Source organism: Cuculus canorus, chromosome 3 (assembly GCF_017976375.1).
Source record: "Cuculus canorus isolate bCucCan1 chromosome 3, bCucCan1.pri, whole genome shotgun sequence".
Taxonomy (NCBI): Eukaryota; Metazoa; Chordata; class Aves; order Cuculiformes; family Cuculidae; genus Cuculus; species Cuculus canorus.
The window spans coordinates 89003971-89025134 of NC_071403.1; the positions used below are offsets into that span (position 1 = coordinate 89003971).

The 21164-nt window shown below is 44.5% G+C and overlaps 1 protein-coding gene across 1 annotated transcript; it reads right to left on the bottom strand.

Annotated features, from left to right (window-relative positions):
- On the bottom strand, nt 1–18416 carry PSEN2 (presenilin 2). The gene is given in 18 exon segments (XM_054063554.1): nt 1–368; nt 1847–1906; nt 1908–2009; nt 2275–2318; nt 2321–2383; nt 3570–3647; nt 5452–5550; nt 6387–6410; nt 6413–6440; nt 6442–6522; nt 6524–6608; nt 7430–7464; nt 7466–7498; nt 8392–8462; nt 8465–8532; nt 9509–9734; nt 10439–10640; nt 18280–18416. Coding segments are annotated over 17 exon segments (1401 nt in total). The 5' UTR covers nt 10587–10640; nt 18280–18416; the 3' UTR covers nt 1–212.
- Nucleotides 18417–21164: the final 2748 nt, after the last annotated feature.

A 21164-nucleotide genomic window follows, 5' to 3' on the forward strand; every position in this document is an offset into this window, starting at 1 on the left:
AACGAGCCAAGATTTTTACTGGAGTGCAAAAGTACCATGAAACATCTCAGTTCAACACACAACTACTAGTTTTTTAGTATATATTTTGTAACAGAGTTAGTGTTTTCCTTACAGACCTATGGCACTAGGTGTAAAATTTTATAACCTATTCCAAACAGTGCACCATACTTCACAGCAAAGCATTAAAAAGAATCCTCAGACTCTGACTTCTTCTAAATGTACAGCTGGTGGAAGGCCAGGGTGTCCATGAATGGTCGCACAAGGTTGTCTGTCGAGAAGTAGAACACCAAGCCAAAGGTAATGGAGATAGGAAGGGCAGGCAGTGCTTTCTTAAAAACAGCCAGTAATAGAAGAGTTAAGCATAAACCCTGCAGAGAGAAGAGAATGAAGAAACATAAGGAGATATAGTAAGAAACAATGAACTGATATACAATGATAATACACTATACAGCAACCGAAGCCTGTCTCAGGTGAGGCACTATTCTAGTTGAGCTAAAGCAGAATCAGTTTTCTAACTTAGCTAAGCCTCCTCTGAATAACTTCATTTTCTTAAAGTTGGCTGCATGTTTTTTTAGACACTGTTTTTCTCTAGAAGTGATAACACGAGGACATTGGTATGCAGAAAGGCCATTGCTTATATTTATTCCTGTAGAAACAAGGCCATACTGGAGCTGGTGGAACGTCCTAAGTGAAAAGGGAGGAAAAGGGTAGCACCTGCAGGGAGAGGTCACACAGACAGGTGACCCCAAACTGATCAGAGTATTCCATTCCTTATACGTCATATCAGTATAAACTGAGGAATCACTGACTCTTCTTCAGTGGCTGGCGTCCAGTGAGGACCTCAACTGTCTTAACAATACTGTAAAAGAAACAGTGAGGCAATCTGGCCTCGTGGACATGACAAGAGAGCATTCCCCCCAGTGAGGGATTATATGCTGGATCCCAAGATATGGAGCTAGGTGATGCTATATGTTTTCTCTGACCTGTGAGGTAGGAAAGCTACATTCACTGCATTTTAATTTAAATTAGCTCATTTCTAGTTCTCATTGCTTTTAGAATTCATGATCTTCACAAGTGAAAAGTTGCTGTCTTTTACTGTCCTTAGGGTCTAAGCAGGGAAATGAGGCCCAAGAACGATGGGATAATTCATTTTCTTCTACCTTCTAGAACTCCTGCTGTTGCCCTCTAAGCTAGTTCCCTGAGGACACTGGTGTGAACAGCAAGTTCCTACTAAGTATTGTCAAACTAGGTGAAGCTCAACAGCATGTGGTCATTAGACCTAGCAGGACCAAGTCCTTTAACAGTTCCAGTATGATCTCTTCTGTTTTTACTGATAATTTCCATGGGTTTTTAAGTCTCTTCCATTCCTGTTTTTTTCCAGTGCGAACACAAATAATAAGACAGATCTTCATCCTCTTATTTAGCTAATTCTCCTTAGCAAAAGGGAGTTAACCGTCCACCTACACTTGCTAATCAATGTGGAGTTCATAATATTGATTCTTACGGCTGACGTGTCTCAATCTTTAATACTAATGCAAACACAGCTAACAGTTCAGCCTGTACCTGTTTTCCCTGGGCTGTTTTGCCCCAATCATCTCCACACTTGGCTCTGCTCTGAGGAATCCTCCCTCCCAGCCTCTATCACTCAGCTTCTCTCAGTGGCTGTTTAAAGCCTGTCTTCATAGACAGAGGCATTTTGCCTGGGAAATCCACTGGTGGTTTCTCCTAAACCACCCATCATGTTACCTGTAGAACACGTAGCATGACTCAAGCTGCTGGCAGTTTCTGGCAAGGACACTGTGCTAAATAGGCTTCCAATGGAGTTTTTAAAAGCTTGCTCACTTACTATGAGAATGGCTACAAAGCAGGCCAGCGTTGTATTCCAGTCCCCACTGGCTGTGGCAGCTTGCTTTCCCAACAAGCACACTGTAAAATATGAAGTCTCCAAGGCCAGCTTCACACCCCCTGGGAGAAGTGGAAAAAGAAAACAAGTGTTAGTTCCGCTCCTCCTGATCAGCTTCCTCCGAACAAAACAATTGTCCCCTAGGGGAGCAGGTGAAGGTTCTCCTTAAAATTCTCCATGTAGCTAAGAGATGTCACTGGAACCACAATTTTCCAAAAACAGATACTGCAGCAGCGAAAGTCAGACTTAAAATTTTTGTTGCTCAAGTCACAGCTCTTCAAATTAACTGTGACTGGGCCAAACTAAGTAACTGAATGTTAACTACATGGACTCTGCCTACACTGAAAATAAGGTATAAAAACTTCCCTTACTTTCTTCCTCCTCAACGAAGTGATGGGGCGGGTTGGAACAGGGACTCCTCGTCTCCAACATCCCGAGCTGCATGTGAAGGGCTGCTGTGGTTCTCTCTCCCCTCCTCAGCTTGGTTCCACAAAAATAGTCCAAGAGCAGACAAAGAAACCACAAGAGGTAGCTACCTTTATAACTTGTTTTAATGCCTGAAATCCACACTTTGTGATGCTTCTCTGAATGGGAAAGCCTTTTGTTTTCTTTGTAATCATCAGGACCAGTTCAAGCAGAGACACTTAGTGGCTTTGAGGAAAAACACGCATGTTATTATTTGAAACAGTCAGAAGGGTTACAACATTCACAGCTTCTTTGGCAAGCTGCCCAGAGTTCAATGGCTTTATAACAAGTGAATACATACGCAGAACTAAGCATTGTTCGGTACAAGGCAAGAATTACAAGTAAAACCGAATAGACCTTAATATGCACTCCTGCCTTGTTATATCTTTGGGTGGAGGTGCTCAGGTATCTCTTAAACTGGTAGTATGACAAAAATGGATACGAAGAGGCTGCCATTTATGAGAAAAGTTTCTGCCATGAATCCACATTGACATTGGGGGCCGAATTTCACATGTAGTTAGTGGACACATTTTGTTGTTCACAGATTTTAATTTTTTTTTTTGTCCTGTTAAACATGGAATCCTCAAGGCTTGAAAAAACCTTTAAGACCATCAAGTCCAACTTAAAACCTAACACTGCCAACTCTACCACTAAAAACCGTCCCTAAGCACCACATTAAGAGGTCTTTTAAATGCCTCCAGAGATAGTGACTCGATGGGCTTCCTGGCCAGTTTGTTCCAAACACTCGACAACCCCTTTGGTGAAGTAATTTTTTCCTAGTACATAGTCTGAAACTTCCCTTGGTGTAACTGGGAGGCCATTTCCTCTTGTCCTACTGCTTGTACCTGGGAGAAGAGACCAATACCTGCCCCGCTTGCACCCTCCTTTCAGGTGGTTGTAGAGAGCAACAAGGTCTCCCCTCAAGCCTCCTTTTCTCCAGACTAAACAGCTCCAGTTCCCTCAGCCGTTCCCCTTGTAAGACTTGTGCTCCAGACCCCCCACCAGCTAAACATATCTAATGGAACCGTTGGTAGTGCTTTTAGAAGCACTCGGTCTGTGGACATATTACTCTATCTGACAGTTCCTAATTTTCAGAAGTGCTCATTCAAACTTTGCAGTCCACATCAGTGTCAGTCTGGCAGGATGCTGCTACTGCAGATACAAGCAGACTGTGTATAGCAGAGTGACATGGCAAGCAAACCTGCATCCCATGTTTGATGACTTGGTCCTCCTGCTGCTGTGTCTGGCTTTGCCATTCCAACTGTCCATATCATAGCAGCTAGAAGAAAAGAGAGAAAGAAATCAGCTGTGAAATCAAAATAATCAGTAACTATAGCTCAGAGGAGCAAGTATTTAGCTGTTCCTAAAAATACAAAATCCCTGCCCCTGTAAATGCTTTTAAAAACAGTCACTCTTTGTTTGGTTTCCCTAGACAATTAGAAGACAAGGTAGGAGAAAACTAAGGCAGTGCATCCATTCAGTTTTAAGGAAAGTCCTGGAGCACAAACAGTTAAGAGTCAGTACAGTCTTCTCGGTAGGCTAAAGAAAGCAAAAATTCAGAACAAACTCATCTTTATTTTCTTCCTGGTTTCTGGCTCTTCTCTTCAAATTAAACAATTGCCCAGGAAATGATGGTAGTACGAAAGGTAACCAGAGGTTAACCCACACCACTTATTCCTCAAGTCCTGCTAAGTGTAAAGCACACAAGTGAGGGATATGCAGGAGTTGCCAGAATGCTAGTTTTCTCTCTGCCTGTTTGTTTTGGTTCTTTCCTGTCAAAATATTGGCCATTTCCATTTTGTTCCAAGAAACAACTGAAGGATGTAATGGGGGTTTATTCTTGAGATGGATCCCTAAATTAAAAAAGGGAATACAGACCACTCTGAAATCAGTGGAAGAGAACTCATATCAGCTGTTTATTTAAGTGTGCATCGGTCTTCCTGTCTTTATGGAAGCTAAACTAAGCATAATAAACCAAGGCAAACACGTGCCCTGCTTTTTCCACAACAGGCGCAGCCAAGGCGATGTTTCTGCATCTAGAGGAGCCTTAGAATGTGGTCTTGCAATGGAGACAGTGATGTTCTTCATAAGAACTTTTTGTCCAGTATTTATTGTTCGTTGAATTGCATTCTCCATTAAAGAAACTCATGTTTGTTAAGTGAAACATGCAAGTGATTTCATCTAGAGTTTCTCCAGACAGTATAATAGAATCTCCAGTAAAGGGTGATAACTGAAGCCAACAGATGCTCTGCTTGGACATATAAAAGCATTTATATAACATAAAACGGCGTGGAAGAAAAAAAAAGATCAATCAAGGCATCCTTAACTTAGTACCCCGACATTGGGAAATACTAATTAATCTTACAAGTGACGTAAATAAAAAAGTCACTGACACCCATGAAGCGCTTGAATCCAGCTCCCATGAATGTTGAGTCACCTGCCTTCCTATTTCTTAAGCACAAATATACTTTTATGGATAAGGGCACCGGGACACCATCATAGTTAAAACAGCCCAAGAAAGCCAGAGAAGAGGACAACTGATTTTGTTTGCAGAGCAATACTTGAGTAGAGCCCTTTACAAAGTAAGCAGACATACAATGAACAAGAAAGCAAACATATTCTAAGCACTGGCATCCACGGCAGTGCATGAAGCAAGAGGGAACTACAGGAAGAAAGGAACCTCATCACATGTTTTAAAGTGTGGCCTATAAAGCATATGCACAGAAATAAATGTACTGACTGAGCATCATCTAATCACAGAAATCTAATCACAGTTTGCAAACACTACTGTCCATCTAACGCAGGCTTTTCATGCAAAATGAAGTGCATGTTCTGCACTCTATTAATGAAAAATAAAATCTAGTTTTGAACATTTCAGCTTCAACAAGGCTCCCTTTGGCTAATTACGAGTTAGAACAATCGTAAACTGATAAACAAGGCTTTTTAGAAATGGTGTGTTCCAGAATATATATCACCCAATCTTAGTGCAAGGAAGTAAACTAAAATAGTCCTTGCTGGTTTGACACAGAAATAGGCTTCAATCTTAATCTGGTTAAAAACATTAACATTCCAATCTTACTCACAGGAGTATATTAATGCAGGAAAAATGGGCTCATTTCTCTCCTGTGCAGTTTCTACCAGCATTCTGAGTGGCCCCTTGGGACAGAGAACTGCCATCAGATCTGCAAAAAGAAAAGGCACAGAATATCATCTCAAAACTATCATACATATTTTAAATTACTTTATATTTAAAAAGCTATTCTCCCCTCAAAATCTATCAATATTACCTGGATGATTTCTGAATGACAGTTTTCTGCCACTTGTTCTAGCTGTGCAAGTCCCTAAAGATGTTTTTCACTTACAATACCATCCCCATGGTTTAATGTAATAATAAGAGCTTTCATTGTGCTCAATCCCATAAAAAGCCTCTTGAGAATAACGTAGTATTTCTTCGAAAGTAGATGACAGCATTACATAAGGCTGTAAAATTTAACTACAGGTATCTTGTTCACGTTCCACGATTCCATTGATAATGTGCACTGACCCTGTTGTTTCACATGAATGAAGGCCTTATGTCCAGTTTCTTCTTTGCTTACCCTCTCTCTTCCACTAGAGCTCCTTACTAATCTAAATGTTACCTCTTAGCTGCCCCTTGTTCTGCAGGTTCTCTTGAAACTTTTCAGTCATATCAGAATCCATGTTCTCTTGATAACCATAAACAAAACCTGCAAGACTATCAGGTTGCTACTGATAAAAATCAAAGCCACCCTTACCATCAGTCAGATGTGGCTCAATATTTCCTAGCTGAGTGCTCCAGTTTAAAAGACATGGTAGGAGAACAGTACCTACATGAACAAGTTAGGAAGAGACAAACCAGGAAGGTCAACTTAATCGCCCATCTGTCTCTTTCTAAGCTGTGAGCACCATAAAAGGTTTTTTTGAATGACATACAGAGTCCTGAGATTGCCTCAGAGTAACCTCTTCGAGCCACACCTTGAGAGTCACAACCCAGACTCACCATAGATGGAGATTGCACCTAGATCACCCATGCTGACCACTCAGGTAGATATTTGAATGAAAACCAGTGCCATCAGAGCGCTGATCATAATGAGATATGCTTGCTGGAGCTGCAAGGGACCTTTCCAGTGTATGCAAAATCATTCCAACAGCTCCAAAATTCCAGATGACTAAGAACAGAGTGGGGTAATCCATGGCCACATTGTAGGTCTTCAATACTTCACTGGAATACAAGAAAATTTTGCTGAGTAATAAAAAGCAACTGACAGGCAAAGCATAAGCTGTACTGAAACAAAGAGAAGCCTCGTACTGCACCAGGAGGAAGCAGGACAGAAGCAGCTCTCATCCCAAAATGGGAACCTGCCTTCCAGCCTACTGCTGCTACTGGCTCTCTGTATCCCCTGCAGGGGATGGATGTGCTGAGTGTGCTGAGAAGCACTACACTGCCTTAGCCCTGAGGTCAACAGGCAACTCCAAAAGGTTGAGCAGGCAGGATTTCAAGACTTAACTGAACATCAGCTTGGGGATACTTAACTACTTTGCTGCAAACCAGTCACATAACAGTCATCCCCGAAATGCATGATGCTCACTGTTAAGGACAAATAGAAAACTTTTCAAAATGTCACTAGCAGGCTAGAAGTTGGTTCCATCTGAGATGGGAGCTAAGGGAGTAAACTTGAAGTGATGTAGTCTGAGAAAAAGGCAAGGGAAACCAGAGAACCAACTCAGCACATAAAGTTCCTTTCCACCTGCTTCTCAACATATAATTCAGGGCCCCCCCCTAACACAAGGTTCAGCCAGTTCATTTCATGCTTATGGTATCACTTCCCAGGGATTTCCATAGAGTAGGCACTGTAAAATCAGACATTAAAGACCTAATTTTACTTTAAAAAAAAAAAAAAGGAAGCTATCTCATTCTAATGCTTTTTAAACCTCCATTTGGAGAACGGGAGACATTCATTTCTTTGTTTCAAGTCGGGGATTTTCTGCAAAAGAGGTGAAGGAGCCCTGAACTGCCGGGTTACCAGCACCATTCCCACTTACCCGAGATATATGTAGGTAAAGAGGAAGAGGAGCAATCAAAGACGACAGGATCAGCCAGCCATGGATGAACTATCAAGGGCAAGAAGAGACAGTGATTGAAGGGGCTGTTCCCCCTCACCCAAGTTGCACTGCTGCACCCACTACTGACAGAGCTTCCTATTGTCCAACAGTCTCCTCCTTCACTCCCTCCAGCAGCTTCTAAAGACCCTATCTTACCCACTGCTGGTAAGGGAGGAGGAACAGCCAGTTACTCACAGCTTTCCCAAACTTTTAAATTTTATATTCTGTCCCTCGGTGTTTGCTTTGATTGGTTTGGGTTTTTTTAGTCTTTTTCTTATCCATTTCCATTGGTATCCTTACTAACTCATAGCTTAGGCAAGTAAACATACTCTCTCTGCTAGGAGAGGAGGAGAAGAGGTTTGCCCAAAGCTGTAGAACAAATCCATCTCAAGACAAGTTTAAAGAGCAGCAGTGACCAGTGCTGGGCTGTTATCACACAGAACAACTCCTGAGGCATGAGAAAACATGAATATGCTTTTCCCTCCAATCCTTGTCCCCTTCTACTAGAGCCTCCAAAGGCAGTAAGAATACCAGTTCCAAGAAAGCCTGTCTGAAACTTCTTAACAAGACATTTGCAGTAAATGGTACAACTTGGCCCATAAGTACAAACTGCCAAAACTTCGTGATCAGATGGAAGGGGCACAGACCTGGCTTCCACAAAGTAGCAGACCTGATTTTAAAAGCTATCAATTAGTAACAAAATAACATATTATAAACATATTTGAGAGCACAGCTCCACCATCATGAAAAAAGTCTTCTGCCAAAATACAATTCTTGCTGTGACTACGAATATGGAATAGGCAGTGCACTGCCTATTATTTCTCACGGACATGCCAGAGCCCCCCCATGAACTCACGTTCACAGCATATAGATGGAAAAAGGCTCTGGCATGAATGGGTTACCTTGTAGCAGCGATATTTATAAAGCAGGAACTAGAATACAGTCATTACAACGATGACGCTGATCATTATGATGTGTTCAACACCGAGTTCAAAAGACGCTGGCCCACAGATGGTGTATCCTCACTGAAAGGGGTGTAGATCCTATAGTATAAAGCAAAAGCCATATAAAGTAGATATATTCTCTTCTAACTGTCCTAAGATAAAACCAGACCTCTCTATGTGTGGGAAAGAGAGGGAGGTTTGCTGTCATTGGCAGTCATACATGAGATATTAGCCTCTGAAGGGGCTGTGCTATAGCTAATTATCAACTAAAGATGAGTGGTCTCTACCAAAAGCACATTTGTACAGAGAAAGCTGTGGCTGGCAGAGGCCTAAACAAAAGACCAAAAGTATAAATTATTTCATTTAAGTTTAGTAGCTTCTCTCCCGGCCATATATTTTTATTGTGTGCTCTGGACCCTCTCCATGATAACTATAACGATACATCCCAGGGGCTGTCCTTAGTGTGGGGAATGCCTTTCTTTCCACACTTGGTAGGAGAGTCTCGTACTCTTTGTCTCTTCTCATTACTCCGCACTCCCTCCCCGCATTTTGTTTCCTTTGATACAGTTCTAGGGACCACAGTCCTGGTTTCTCCACTTGCCCTTGAAGTGCAGTTAGAACCTCAGGAGTACTCTCAATCACAATCAGCAAGAGCTGGATGGAATTACATATCCACACCATGAGTCTTAGGAAACCAGAAATGAGACACTCATCCGAATGAACATGCTATTCCCTGATTACTGCCAGCTAGTGAGTGAACAGACTAGCAGTTCAGCCTGGGCCTTTTATGTTGCAGTATGAAGCAACTTCATTATTAAGTTGCTCACAGGCTTCACTTAAACTGCCCTAATGATGGTGATAACTAATCAGTATAATGCAGGTATGGAAAAACTTACATAGATGAACATAGTTTTATTTAGTAAGATCTTTGTATGTTTGCACACACCAGCTGTGTATAGGTTCTCTCAAACAGGCAAGGAAGTGCTTTGTGTACACAGGACGTGCGCACGTGCAACATATGCGTAAAGCTAAGGGAACCCAGGTACTCAGAGGCTGTTTTGAAGACCTCACTTACACTGCCCGGTTTTTCTCCGTATAGAAGCGCACTGACTTTATGGTGGCGACGACAACAATCATACAAAGGGTGACAGGCACAAAGAGCATGATTACATGCTTTGCTCCGTATTTCAGAGTCACTTCCTCCTCTTCATTTTCCAAGGCGCTTTCTCTCACTGGAACACCCAAGTCAGACATATCCCCATCAGCAGTATTGTTAGGGCTACGGCTGCTACCCTGTTCGCCTCTTCTGAAATGAAATATTAACAATTTTAAGTCACATCTTTTCTTTGTGTTCAAAGCTTCATTTCATCATATTTAAACTTGTTCCTAGTAGGAAGGTACCAACTGAGCAATACAATTAGAAATTACATTACAAACAGGCTGCAATGGACTTCTAAAACCACAACCATGAATATCTAAGGGCCTTTTCAAGTGCAACTATGTAGACGGACACATGCACATGAAAGGCAAGGTGCACAGAACTGAGGTAGAAGAAAATGTCAGTTGAGGGTGGCCTTTGCTTGATCAGTTCCTCCTGCCACAGCAATGCTGTGTTTTGCTTTACCCTGCTGCTTTGCTGGCAGCAGAACTGTCTGTTCCAAACATTTGCTGCATTTGACTAGGAGAGACAAAGGGTTTCTGGCAAAACAAAAAAGGCTGAAAAAAGATCTCCTGCAAGAGTCATATGTTCGATCAGGTCCTGATTAAAAGCCTGTATTCTTTACTAAAAGGAAGGAAAAGGGAGAAGTATATATGGAGATAAAGGGGGGAGAAAAGTCACAGTGGAGGAAATAGGAGGAAACAGGTGCTGCTGCTGCTAGCTAAGTGTGTGACACCAGAGAGACAACACTGGCCAAAGCCAATCCTAGAATCCAGTCTGCTGGATTCTAGGGTAATTCATCTATCATCATACCCCATTTCTTCACTCCCTGGGAAGGACGCATACCTACCCTATGTGCCTGTGCTTCCCCTGCTTCTGAGGCTTGCAGGCCATCTTGGTAGGAGGGTACAGGAGGGCTCTCTGCAGACATCAAGGATGTTCTCTCATTGCAGGGCTCCTCCTCGCTGTCTGAGTTGTTCATGAATGTGATCATTGCTGCTTTCCCAGGGAACTCTCAGGAGGGGCACGGCTGAGAACTACTCAAACGCTAAGGGGACAAGCAGAGCAGAAGGAATGAGAAACAGTTAATACCGCAGCGCAAACAACTTGAAGTTTGAAAAAGAGACACAACTGTAGCAGGGAGGCGACAGCACACTATGTAACTCCAATCTCCTTCCAAGAGCTGATTTAGCCTGCTCTCCCCTCAGGCATAACAATCCATTCAGTTAAAGTCATGGTGACTTTTTGTGGTCAGAGAGAACAGCAAAATGCAGGACTGAAGGGAATTTAATACTTTTTCTTTGCCACAGCTTTCACAGCTGCTGTCTCTATTTTCCCTCTCCCATTAGTATACCTTGACTTTCACAAATGTTTTTCAGTGCTTACTGTTTGTTTTCCATAGGCAAAACAAAGCTTCACCTCAAACGCTGGTTGCCTGATAGAAAGCTAAGAGAGCTCAGCTCCTACACAACACTTCTGCAAGCATCAGCAGATAGCAGAAGTTTCTTAGTAACCTGGAGATGTAGCTTTTCATAAGTTACTAACCAGAATTACATGCTGTCTTCCCTGTTACAACTGTTTGTTAACCAGATTAATTTCATAAGCAGTTCTTCTTTTTGCCCATGGACAAAGAGACATTTGTGTAGAAGGGAAAGAGCTCTCTCCTTCGGTGAGCCTTTTCTTTTCTCCTTATGTTGCCTTGTGATTAAAGCAAAACCACTTGGATGGGCAACAACTTGGAGTATAAAATGTGGGGACTGGAAACGTTTGGCCTCTTTCCACCTACTATTATGCAGAAAAACAAGGAAGTAGTGGGACAGCACAGAGAGGAAATGAACAACTCAGCAGTGGGACTGTGCAGAGAGGAAATGAACAGCTCTTCTTTCTAGTCGCTAGAGAGAAGTGCATGGTACTGGATACTGCAAAACAGCTTTTAAAGAGAGGATTTCAGGCAGCTCTAAAAGCAGGCAATAAGGAATTCGCTTTTAGCCTTTATTACGTCAGCTAAACAATGCAACTGGTGTAAATAAGGCCAATTCAGTCACCTGATTCTCAGCCACCTGTCCAAATGCAAAACCAGAACTCTAATGCATCGTAAAGCTGCATTATCTACAAGAACAGCTCTGCCTCTCTGCAGTATTTTACCCAAGTATCTTGCAATAAAAAGGCTGTGCATCTCAGGAAATACATCCAGCTCAGAAGAGGAAACTGAAGCAGCCATATGACTTTGATGCATTTAAATATAAATCACACTCCAGTCAGCACACCGTGCCATCTACCAGCCCACTTGAGAGGTCAGACTGGATACTTTGAAGATGTGTGAGATATTCTTGCTTCTCACTAAAGAAATTGATATTCACTTTGGAGGAAAGAGGGAGGAGTGGGAGATTCCCCTTTCTTTCATAACCTTCTCAATGCATTTGGCACCTTCAAGAACTTGTAGAATGTCAAACTCAACCTGCCAAACTGACACATTAGCCAGACATCTGCTCCTCCCCTGCCTTCTCTTCAAGCTTTTTCGTATCATTTTGTTCCTCTATTAGTGATAAAAGTGGTACAGTTATGAAAAACTGTAAAGCCCGACTACACTTCTTTATTTGCCTTAAACATTTTGTTTGAAGGCTGGGCCATTTATGTGTTTGTTTTGTGGTGCCAGCAACGAATAATGGAAGTGGTGCAGCAGCAGACCTCCCCAAGGACGGAGCTTGGGGTATCGCCCGAGGGCCTCGTCTGTGCCGCTAGGTTCAACGGGGGGGGGGGGGGGGGGGGGGGGGGGGGGAGGACGCAGGAGTAAGCACCGCTCTTCCTCGCCCGGCCGAGCTCAAAGTCTGGAGCTGGCTGCAACACAGGGAGGCGATGCAGTGGCGGGAGCTGCCCATGCCCCCACCCCCGTCCCCCTCCACTGCCCGGCCTGGATCCTCCCGAAAGATGCCTGGCAAGATCCCCCCAACACGTGCCAGTCGGGGTAGGACGGGCCTTAAAAAAGAACTCGAAAGGATCCACTGGGGTGGGCTGTCACTCCCATGCTCTCTCTCGCCCATCACTTTGATCAGACCAGCCAGGACACAAGGCCTGGAAGAAGCTGCTGGAGCGACCACGTGTTCCCGAGAAACTGCCGCTGCCCATCGATGTGGTGATTTCTTTCCTTCTTTTCTCTTTCTATCTGTCTTCCTCCTGCTATCTTACGGTGCGCGTGTTGGATCAGATCCGAGTGGCCATGGTTGCGTTCAGGGATAAGATTGTGATCTGAACAGGTTAGGATTTTTTTTCTGTAACTTTGGGAAGCTGCACCCCCATGTCTCGGCCATGCACCAGTATTTTGGTCTGTTTATGTTTGTCGGAGCCAGAATAAATACTGCTTTTGATTTTTGCCCTGGGAGTGACCTTGTTGGCCTCTGGGTCACCACAGAGATAAAAGAACTGCCCACCGCCCTCCACCCCCCAAGTCAGGCCTGGGCGCCTCGTGCATCTTGGGCATGACAGAAGCAAATGCACGGGTAGATATCAAAGCCAGGCCTGTCAGCTTTGCCAGTAACACTGTGTTCTTACTGACTGAGCTGCCTAACACCTGCATTTGTATCCTTATTTCTTACAGAGCCCGGTTTCTCCACTCCGGGTGCTTAACACACTCTTCTGAATGAGCATGTGAGGACTCACAACTCACAGGTGAGAGCCTAGATTCCAGTTCATTTATAGGATTTAGGCCCTTAAGGAAGTCAGGTACACAAAGTCATTCAATATGCTTCTGGATCAGTGAACAGGTTGTTATACATGCCATGGGATCTGTGACCATGGAATTCAAATAGCTTTCAAAACCTGCCTATGTCAGAGACCAGTGAAGAAATAAAAAATTTACTTTCTGATAGTTTTGGATCAATATTTAGGTTTTAACAAACCAATGCAAACATTAAATTTTTCTCTCAGTGTTTAATAAAGTGCCACACACTTTTTGTTATATGAACGGAGTAATTCTGCAGAGGATTTAGAAAGGGCAGTCAATTAGGCTACTTTCAACACCCTTCTTGTGCCCTCTGGAGGACTTAAACCAACAGCAAAAACACAGTACTAATCACTAGCCTTCATAATTACATGGAAAAAGAACCTTATGTTGTAATACAGCTGTTTTTAAGCTGGTCTGCTATTCTTCCTCAACAAAGATATATACAAATGCAAAGATATACCAATACTTCTGGTCGGCAGGCAGACTCAGACCTGAACACAACTTTACTGTCCCTTGTTCACAAGGCTTTTGTTTCAGTGAGGGCTGACACAAACAGACCCCAGCATATCCGGATTTTACCGGAAGTCTGGAGGCAACCAAAATCTTCAGATGCTGTAGTCATTCTTGCCTTAAACTGACCTAAATATGTGGTCCTGTCAAAGAGGTTGTCCCACCACCCTGTCTCTCTGATGCCAACATCAGGTGTTAATCAGCTGTCTACCTCTTCTGAAAAGACAATGTGCACTTGTTTTCCTTTGCTTTCACAGAGCCAGGTTCCAGCAAGACCAGCTCCCAGCCTGGCTACACCAGCAACCCCAGTGCCCACATGAGGGAAACGAATTCTGGGCCATTACCCTTCCAGTAGGGTCAAACCTTCTGCTCACTCCCAAACAAGCAGTCCACCCTCACCTCAGGTCTGTAACACCTATGTTGGTGTGGCTCTTAGCTAAGCAGATAATATGGTTTAGAGAGGCAGGAATGCTGGCCCTCCGCCCTACCCCACCAGGGACCCTGAAGGGAGTTTGTCCAATGCCACTACTAATTCATCAGAGCCACACTTTGAACTGGCACCAAGGCTGTGCTGGATCGCACAGAGCAATTTGGTTTAAGCAGTCTGTCCTTCAGCTGACAGTGTACCCAGCATAACAGAATTCTTTGGGCTGAGCAGAGCAAAAGAGAAAGCCCTGGGGTCTTGCTTGCCAAACATAGGGAGCCACTAAGAAAGGGGTGTTTTTCATTGTTTTCAGATATCACTCCACCAGTTAAACTAAGGGAAAGGGCTTTGAGGAGACACTTTCTGTCACCCAAGAATGCTGGATACCCTATAATGTAAAGCATGGGAACTTTCTTTCCTACTCACTTGCACGACACCCACAGAATCACAGAATCACAGAATCACCAGGTTGGAAAGGACCCACTGGATCATCGAGTTCAACCATTCCTAACACTCCCTAAACCATGTCCCTAAGCACATCATCCACCCTTTCCTTAAACACCTCCAGGGAAGGCGACTCAACCACCTCCCTGGGCAGCCTGTTCCAGTGCCCGATGACTCTTTCTGTGAAGAATTTTTTTCTGATATCCAACCTGAACCTCCCCTGGTGGAGCTTCAGGCCATTCCCTCTTGTCCTGTCCCCTGTCACTTGGGAGAAGAGGCCAGCTCCCTCCTCTCCACAACCTCCTTTTAGGTAGTTGTAGAGAGTAATAAGGTCTCCCCTCAGCCTCCTCTTCTCCAGGCTAAGCAACCCCAGCTCTCTCAGCCGCTCCTCGTAAGACTTGTTCTCCAGCCCCTTCACCAGCTTCGTTGCTCTTCTCTGGACACGCTCCAGAGCCTCAACATCCTTCTTGTGGTGAGGGGCCCAGAACTGAACACAGTATTCAAGGTGCGGTCTCACCAGTGCCAAGTACAGAGGGAGAATAACCTCCCTGGACCTGCTGGTGACCCCATTTCTGATACAAGCCAAGATGCCATTAGCCTTCTTGGCCACCTGGGCACACTGCTGGCTCATGTTCAGTCGGCTGTCAACCAGTACCCCAGGTCCTTCTCTTCCGTGCAGCTCTCCAGCCACTCTTCCCCCAGTCTGTAGTACTGCATAGGGTTGTTGTGCCCCAAGTGCAGGACCCGGCATTTGGCCTTGTTAAACCTCATGCCGTTGGTCTCGGCCCAGCGGTCAGCCTGTTCAGATCCCTTTGCAGAGCCTCCCTACCCTCCAGCAGATCCACACTTCCTCCCAGCTTAGTGTCATCTGCAAACCTGGTGAGGGTGCACTCAATGCCTTCATCCAGGTCATTGATAAAGACATTGAACAGAGCTGGACCCAGTACTGAGCCCTGAGGAACCCCACTTGTAACTGGCCTCCAGCTGGAGTTAACTCCATTGACCACCACTCTCTGGGCCCGGCCATCCAACCAGTTTTCAACCCAGGAGAGTGTACGCCTGTCCAGGCCAGAGGCTGACAGTTTCTGAAGCAGAAGAAACATATCAGTGCATACTGTTTGTATATTCCAATGCTGAGCTGAAAAGGAAGGGCAGTTCAGGAAAGGAAAGCATGGGGGGCTGAGACAAGCATGCTTCCTTTCTGGCTATAGCAACAGGAAGAACTTTGGGGTGTGGTGATGGGGGAATGCAACCTGTTTCTATAGTCACAGAAAGCTACTGAGCATGGCCTACTAAGTACACTAAACAAAGGAGATGAACAACGCATGCCAGACCATTATCAAACTGACCCAGCAGGTTGCAGGGTATCAGGCAAGGTCTTCCTCTTTTCCTCTGTGGATGGATTCAAACCATTAGGTCCCATTCAAAAATCATACCAAGAGCCGTAGACCAAACTCTCAAAACCATATAGCAAAAATGAAAGAGGACAAAGAGGTCGGTAGTAAGTACTTCTTATAGTGGAGCAACTGAGGTGGTAATACAATGACTTCTGCTTTAAAGCAGTCTCGTGAAACCTACGGAAGAGCAGAAGTCACCATTTCTCTTTGCAGAAGTCCTTCACGCAAGGGACCTTGTGACAAATCAGCTTTGTGGATTTTGATGAAACTGGGCCAGTTCACACTAACATTAAGGATCTACTCTTGGTTTGCCTTTTAATTTCATGCTGCAGCATCACGTGCTGCAAACAAACCTAAATACTTTGCTTTGCATTTCATCCATCACAAATAATACTCTTACAATATACACACAGAACAGCTGCTGTAGGCTGTAGGCTGGTAGAATACTTAATAAATCACTTGAGAGTCAAAATTCCTGCTTATATGTATTGTTCTTTTTGATGGCGATTAGATAAAGAGAATCAGTCTTCCTTTGCTATATTTAAGCCAAGAGAAAGCTTTGGGCCAGCACTGACAGCCTGATGTTAGGCTTCTAAGTTTTAGCTGCAACAGTCACTGCTGTTCATGAATACGAAGATGAGGAAAAAACTTCAGGAAATTCTAAGTGGTGGGGCCAAAAAGATTCCCAGGTTCTTGTCCACAAAGCCATTCACTTTCAGCCCCAGAAAGCAAAAATAACAAAACATGAGATACTATGGGCAATTGTAAAGATGTGTAGCCATCTTTCCCTATTAAGCATAGCTGAACTAGCACTGCTTTCTTCAGCCCCACAAGAAGGGCACAAAACACAGCCCCAAACGGTTATTTTGCTGCCAGAGCTAAAATCAGATCCCCCACAAGAGTGTCAGAAAGATTATTTTGCCAGCATTAAGCCCAAATACTCTGGCAGTCAACTTCTCATCACAACATAAAGGTGGCACAGCCCTGCAGACCTACTTACACCAGCACAATCTCAAAGCCTGGGTCAGACTTCATACACGGGAGCAGACATTCGCATTGGCCCTAATACTGCTTGGGGCATCTGAGCCAACAGGTGCTGAAGGTGCTTAAATCCGGGTTGCCAATGAACGTCTGCAGGCAATGCTTCCAAATGAACTCCTGGATCACATGTGGGAATGACACCACCCAGGAGATAACGTATGTTTCACGCATATACACAAACATATATAAAAATACATATTTTATATTACACATATGTAAATACACATATATAAACACATACATATATGTAAATATATATATATATGTATGCACACACACATACAAACACACAGACGCATATATAGAATCACTGAATCATAGAATCACTAGGTTGGAAAAGACCTGTGAGATCCTCAAGTCTAACTGTACCTGTCCATCACTAAATCATCCCTGAGCTCTTCATCTACCTGTCTTTTCAACACCTCCAGGGATGGGGACCCAACTATCTCCCTGGGCAGCCTCTGCCAGTGCCTGAGAGCCCTTCTGGTGAAGAAATTTTTCCTAATGTCCAATCTGAACCTGCCCTGGCACAGCTTGAAGCCATTCCCTGTCATCTTATCATCTGTCACTTGAGAGAAGAGACCAACACCCACTTCTCCACACTCTCCTTTAAGGCAGTTGCAGACAGTTATAAGGTCTCCCCTCAGCCTCCTTTTCTCCAGGCTAAACAGCCCCAGCTCCCTTCAGCCACTCCTAAGACTTGTTCACCAGCTTCGTTGTTCTTCTCTAGCGTTCTCCAGCACCTCAATGCCCTTCTGGTAGTGAGGGCCCAGAACTCAATACGGGATTCGAGGTGCAGCCTCACCAGTGCTGGGTACAGGGGCACAATCGCTCTCCTGGTCCTGCTGGCCATGCTGTTTCCGATACAGGCCAGGAAGCCAATGGCCTTCTTAGCCACCTGGGCCACTGCTGGCTCATGTTCAGCCACCTGTCAACCAAAACCCCCCAGGTCCTTCTTTGCCAGGCAGCTCCCCAGCCACTCTTCCCCAAGCCTGTAGGGCTGAACGGGGTTGCTGTGGCCCGGGTGCGGGACTCTGCACTCTCCCCAACAGGAGCGAGTACCGGACCCCACTCCGTGACGGCCCCGCGAATGCCGAACGGAGGGCAGGCGACGGGGACGGCCCTGCACACCAGCCCCGTTACTCTTTACCTGCTCCCTTCTGGGCACGGGCTCCGCGCCGCCCCCATTGGCTTCACGGCCCTCCGGACACAGCGCCGGCCTAGACGAGGGGCGCCCCCGCCCATTGGTCGCGGCGGCGAGTGTCCCGCCTACTGGCCGCCCTACTCCAATGGGAGAGCGGGGGCGCGGGCAGCGGCCAATCGCCAGGCTCTCCCCGCCCTACCCCGGCGCCGTGCGGAGCCGCCATCTCGGGGCGGGAGAGGGCGGAGGGCGGAGGGCGGAGGGCGGAGGGCGGAGGGCGGAGGGCGGAGGGCGGAGGGCGGAGGGCGGAAACGCCGGCGAATAAACTCTAAGGCTCGTTTTGGATTTTTGGGAAGCAAGCGTCCTTTATCAGGGCTGGGCAACAGTGGTCTCCCATCCATCGTGTGCAGCGAGGCACGAGCTGGGAACAGGATGGTTCCCACTCACATGCAGGTGGATAAATTCTCGCAGAAATCTTATGAATATTCGATTACTTTCCAAGGGCTTATTTTAGTGTTATTCTGAATTTCACAACAGTCAAATCTGCTGCTAATTTGGAGCTCTTTCTCTGTCTCTGCCTGCCTTTGCCTTTGAGATGGGGAAAGGCTGCAAATAGAGGTGATCACAGCAGCAGAGACACCTGCTCAGCACAGATCACACTGCAAACAACGCATTATCAGCTCCAGAGAATGAACAGGGTCTGGAAAAAAATATTTTAAAGAAAATATGCTATTAGAGAGACATTCTGTCTAGCTTTCAAAGGACACGATTACTTAGATGAAACTTTAGTTTAAATCAAAAATATTCCACTCTTTGTAACAGTGAGTACTCGTAGTAGCTGGGCACATCCAATCTGTAATGCCAGTGAAAGGCAATTTCAGACTGATAGTTTGAAATGCCTGGCTTCACCTTCATGATTTATGGTTTTACAGACTCTGTGAGCCACCAGTGTTTTGAAGGTATTTGGTATGCTTACCAATGACCTTCAGGAAATGGGAAAGCTGTGTCAATGTGCAGATCCTGACTGACATAAAAAGGTAAGAGGGGAGCATGGAGTAGTAAAGCGAAACCAGAGGAAATGGCCAATAAATGGTCCGTTTGGAGATGTGTCTGACTTAGCTCGATTTATACTTCAGGGGGTGAATAAAGGAAAATCACAAACACACATTATTTGCTAGAGGTGTGAGAAGTTTGTCTTTTGAAACTCTTTTTTTGTTTAAAAACCAAACAACTAGCATGACAGTAAGCCAGATAATCCTGTAGATGGATGAAACTGCTCTTCAGTCAGCTCACAAACCACTCCTGTGTCTCTGTTGTTCCCATTGCTTTATCAAGCAACAGTTAAGTGAAATTAAGATTCTGGCATCTCTGTAGCACTTCTTAAATATCACTAGGTCAGAGACATGAACTGGAGTCATAGTAAATTCCCTTTGCTGCTTTTGTCACTTAAAAAAAACTTCAGGCACAGACATGCGTAGTATTTGCAGTAGAGCTTCACCTTCCTCTTTCCTCTTGTCCATTTGTGATGGTCTTGCATACAAAAGGAACAAAGGGTAGGATGGCAATGAAGGAGAGGTGAACCGCCCTGCTATATGTCATTGGACAAAACAGAATTTTTTGTGGATTCCAAATTTAAGTGAGCCATCTTGTTATTTCCCTGAATTTCCTGCACAACACTGCTGACAAGTGATACGCTTTCCTTGTAGCTGTAATCCTATTTTGAGCTACTTTGCACACAGAAGTAAGTTACATGTAAAATTCTTCAGACCCCTAGGGACCTGCCTATCAAAGAATGGTAAGCTGTTTATTGCCAAGGTAAAGTCAGTCTAGGAAAATCAACAAACTATGCACTTGGCTGCGTTCTTCACTAGCAGAGTATCAGATCTCTTTGCAATAGGTTTCTCTCAAAGGCTGTCTGTCCTTGGCTTTTGTGCTGAGCTGTTGAGTTCCTTTCACTGGACATGTGAAAGGACATGTGATCCAGCTGGAGGGCTTTTTAAATGGGAATTTCTCTGATTAATTGGATCCTTTGCACATTGTATGCTCAGCTGCTTATCAAGTTTATTTATTATTAGGAGAAGGAACAATTTTGGTTGCACTCAAGATTTTCCACAATTGACAGTAGTTTTACATCCCTTTACTTTTATGTGGAACTTACATATCTGACACAAATTTGGAATAATAGTAAAAATATTTATCCGTTGTAAAAATTTTACTTCTTCAAAGACAAAGCTTTGACAGTCTGAAATGTGTTGCTTTTCACCTTTGTGGCAGCCTGCCCAGAGTTATCACTGAGTCAGCAACAAGCATGTTCCAGTCAAACCTCTGGCCTGCCATACATCTGTGCAGGTAATAGCTAAATTTTTCTTAGGCTCCTTCTTCAAGGGGCTGAAGGGATGGAAACTGGCTTTTTAAGCCCATCTGGCCTTTCTCAGCAGCTCTTGAAGCTGAACTTGCAGATCAACTTACAGTTGATCTGACTCTTGGGAGCCCACCACTATCATAAGGGGATACTCACCAGTTGTGTCGTGAATGTTCATTCTGTACAGGGGAGCATAGTGTTTCATAGACCTGAGATCATATCGTTGGCCATTCATTTCAGGGTCTATAGCATCACAGAATCTGTGTAGATGACTGCTTTCTAATGTATGTAGAAATGAGCTAAACATGAGACTTGACCCAAACAAACAAAGCCAAGGTTATGTGAGGGGAACAGGAATTAAATATGGTAAGTGTGCAGTCACAAAGCAATCAGTGATGCATCCAAATCTATGCAAAGCCACCAAATTCTTGCTTTTAAGAACAGGTCCTTTGAAGACCTACCAAGCAGGTGCAGGAGTGTTCCAATGGGAGTGGACCTGTGCCTGTCTGGGAGAAGTAATAGAGCTTCTGCT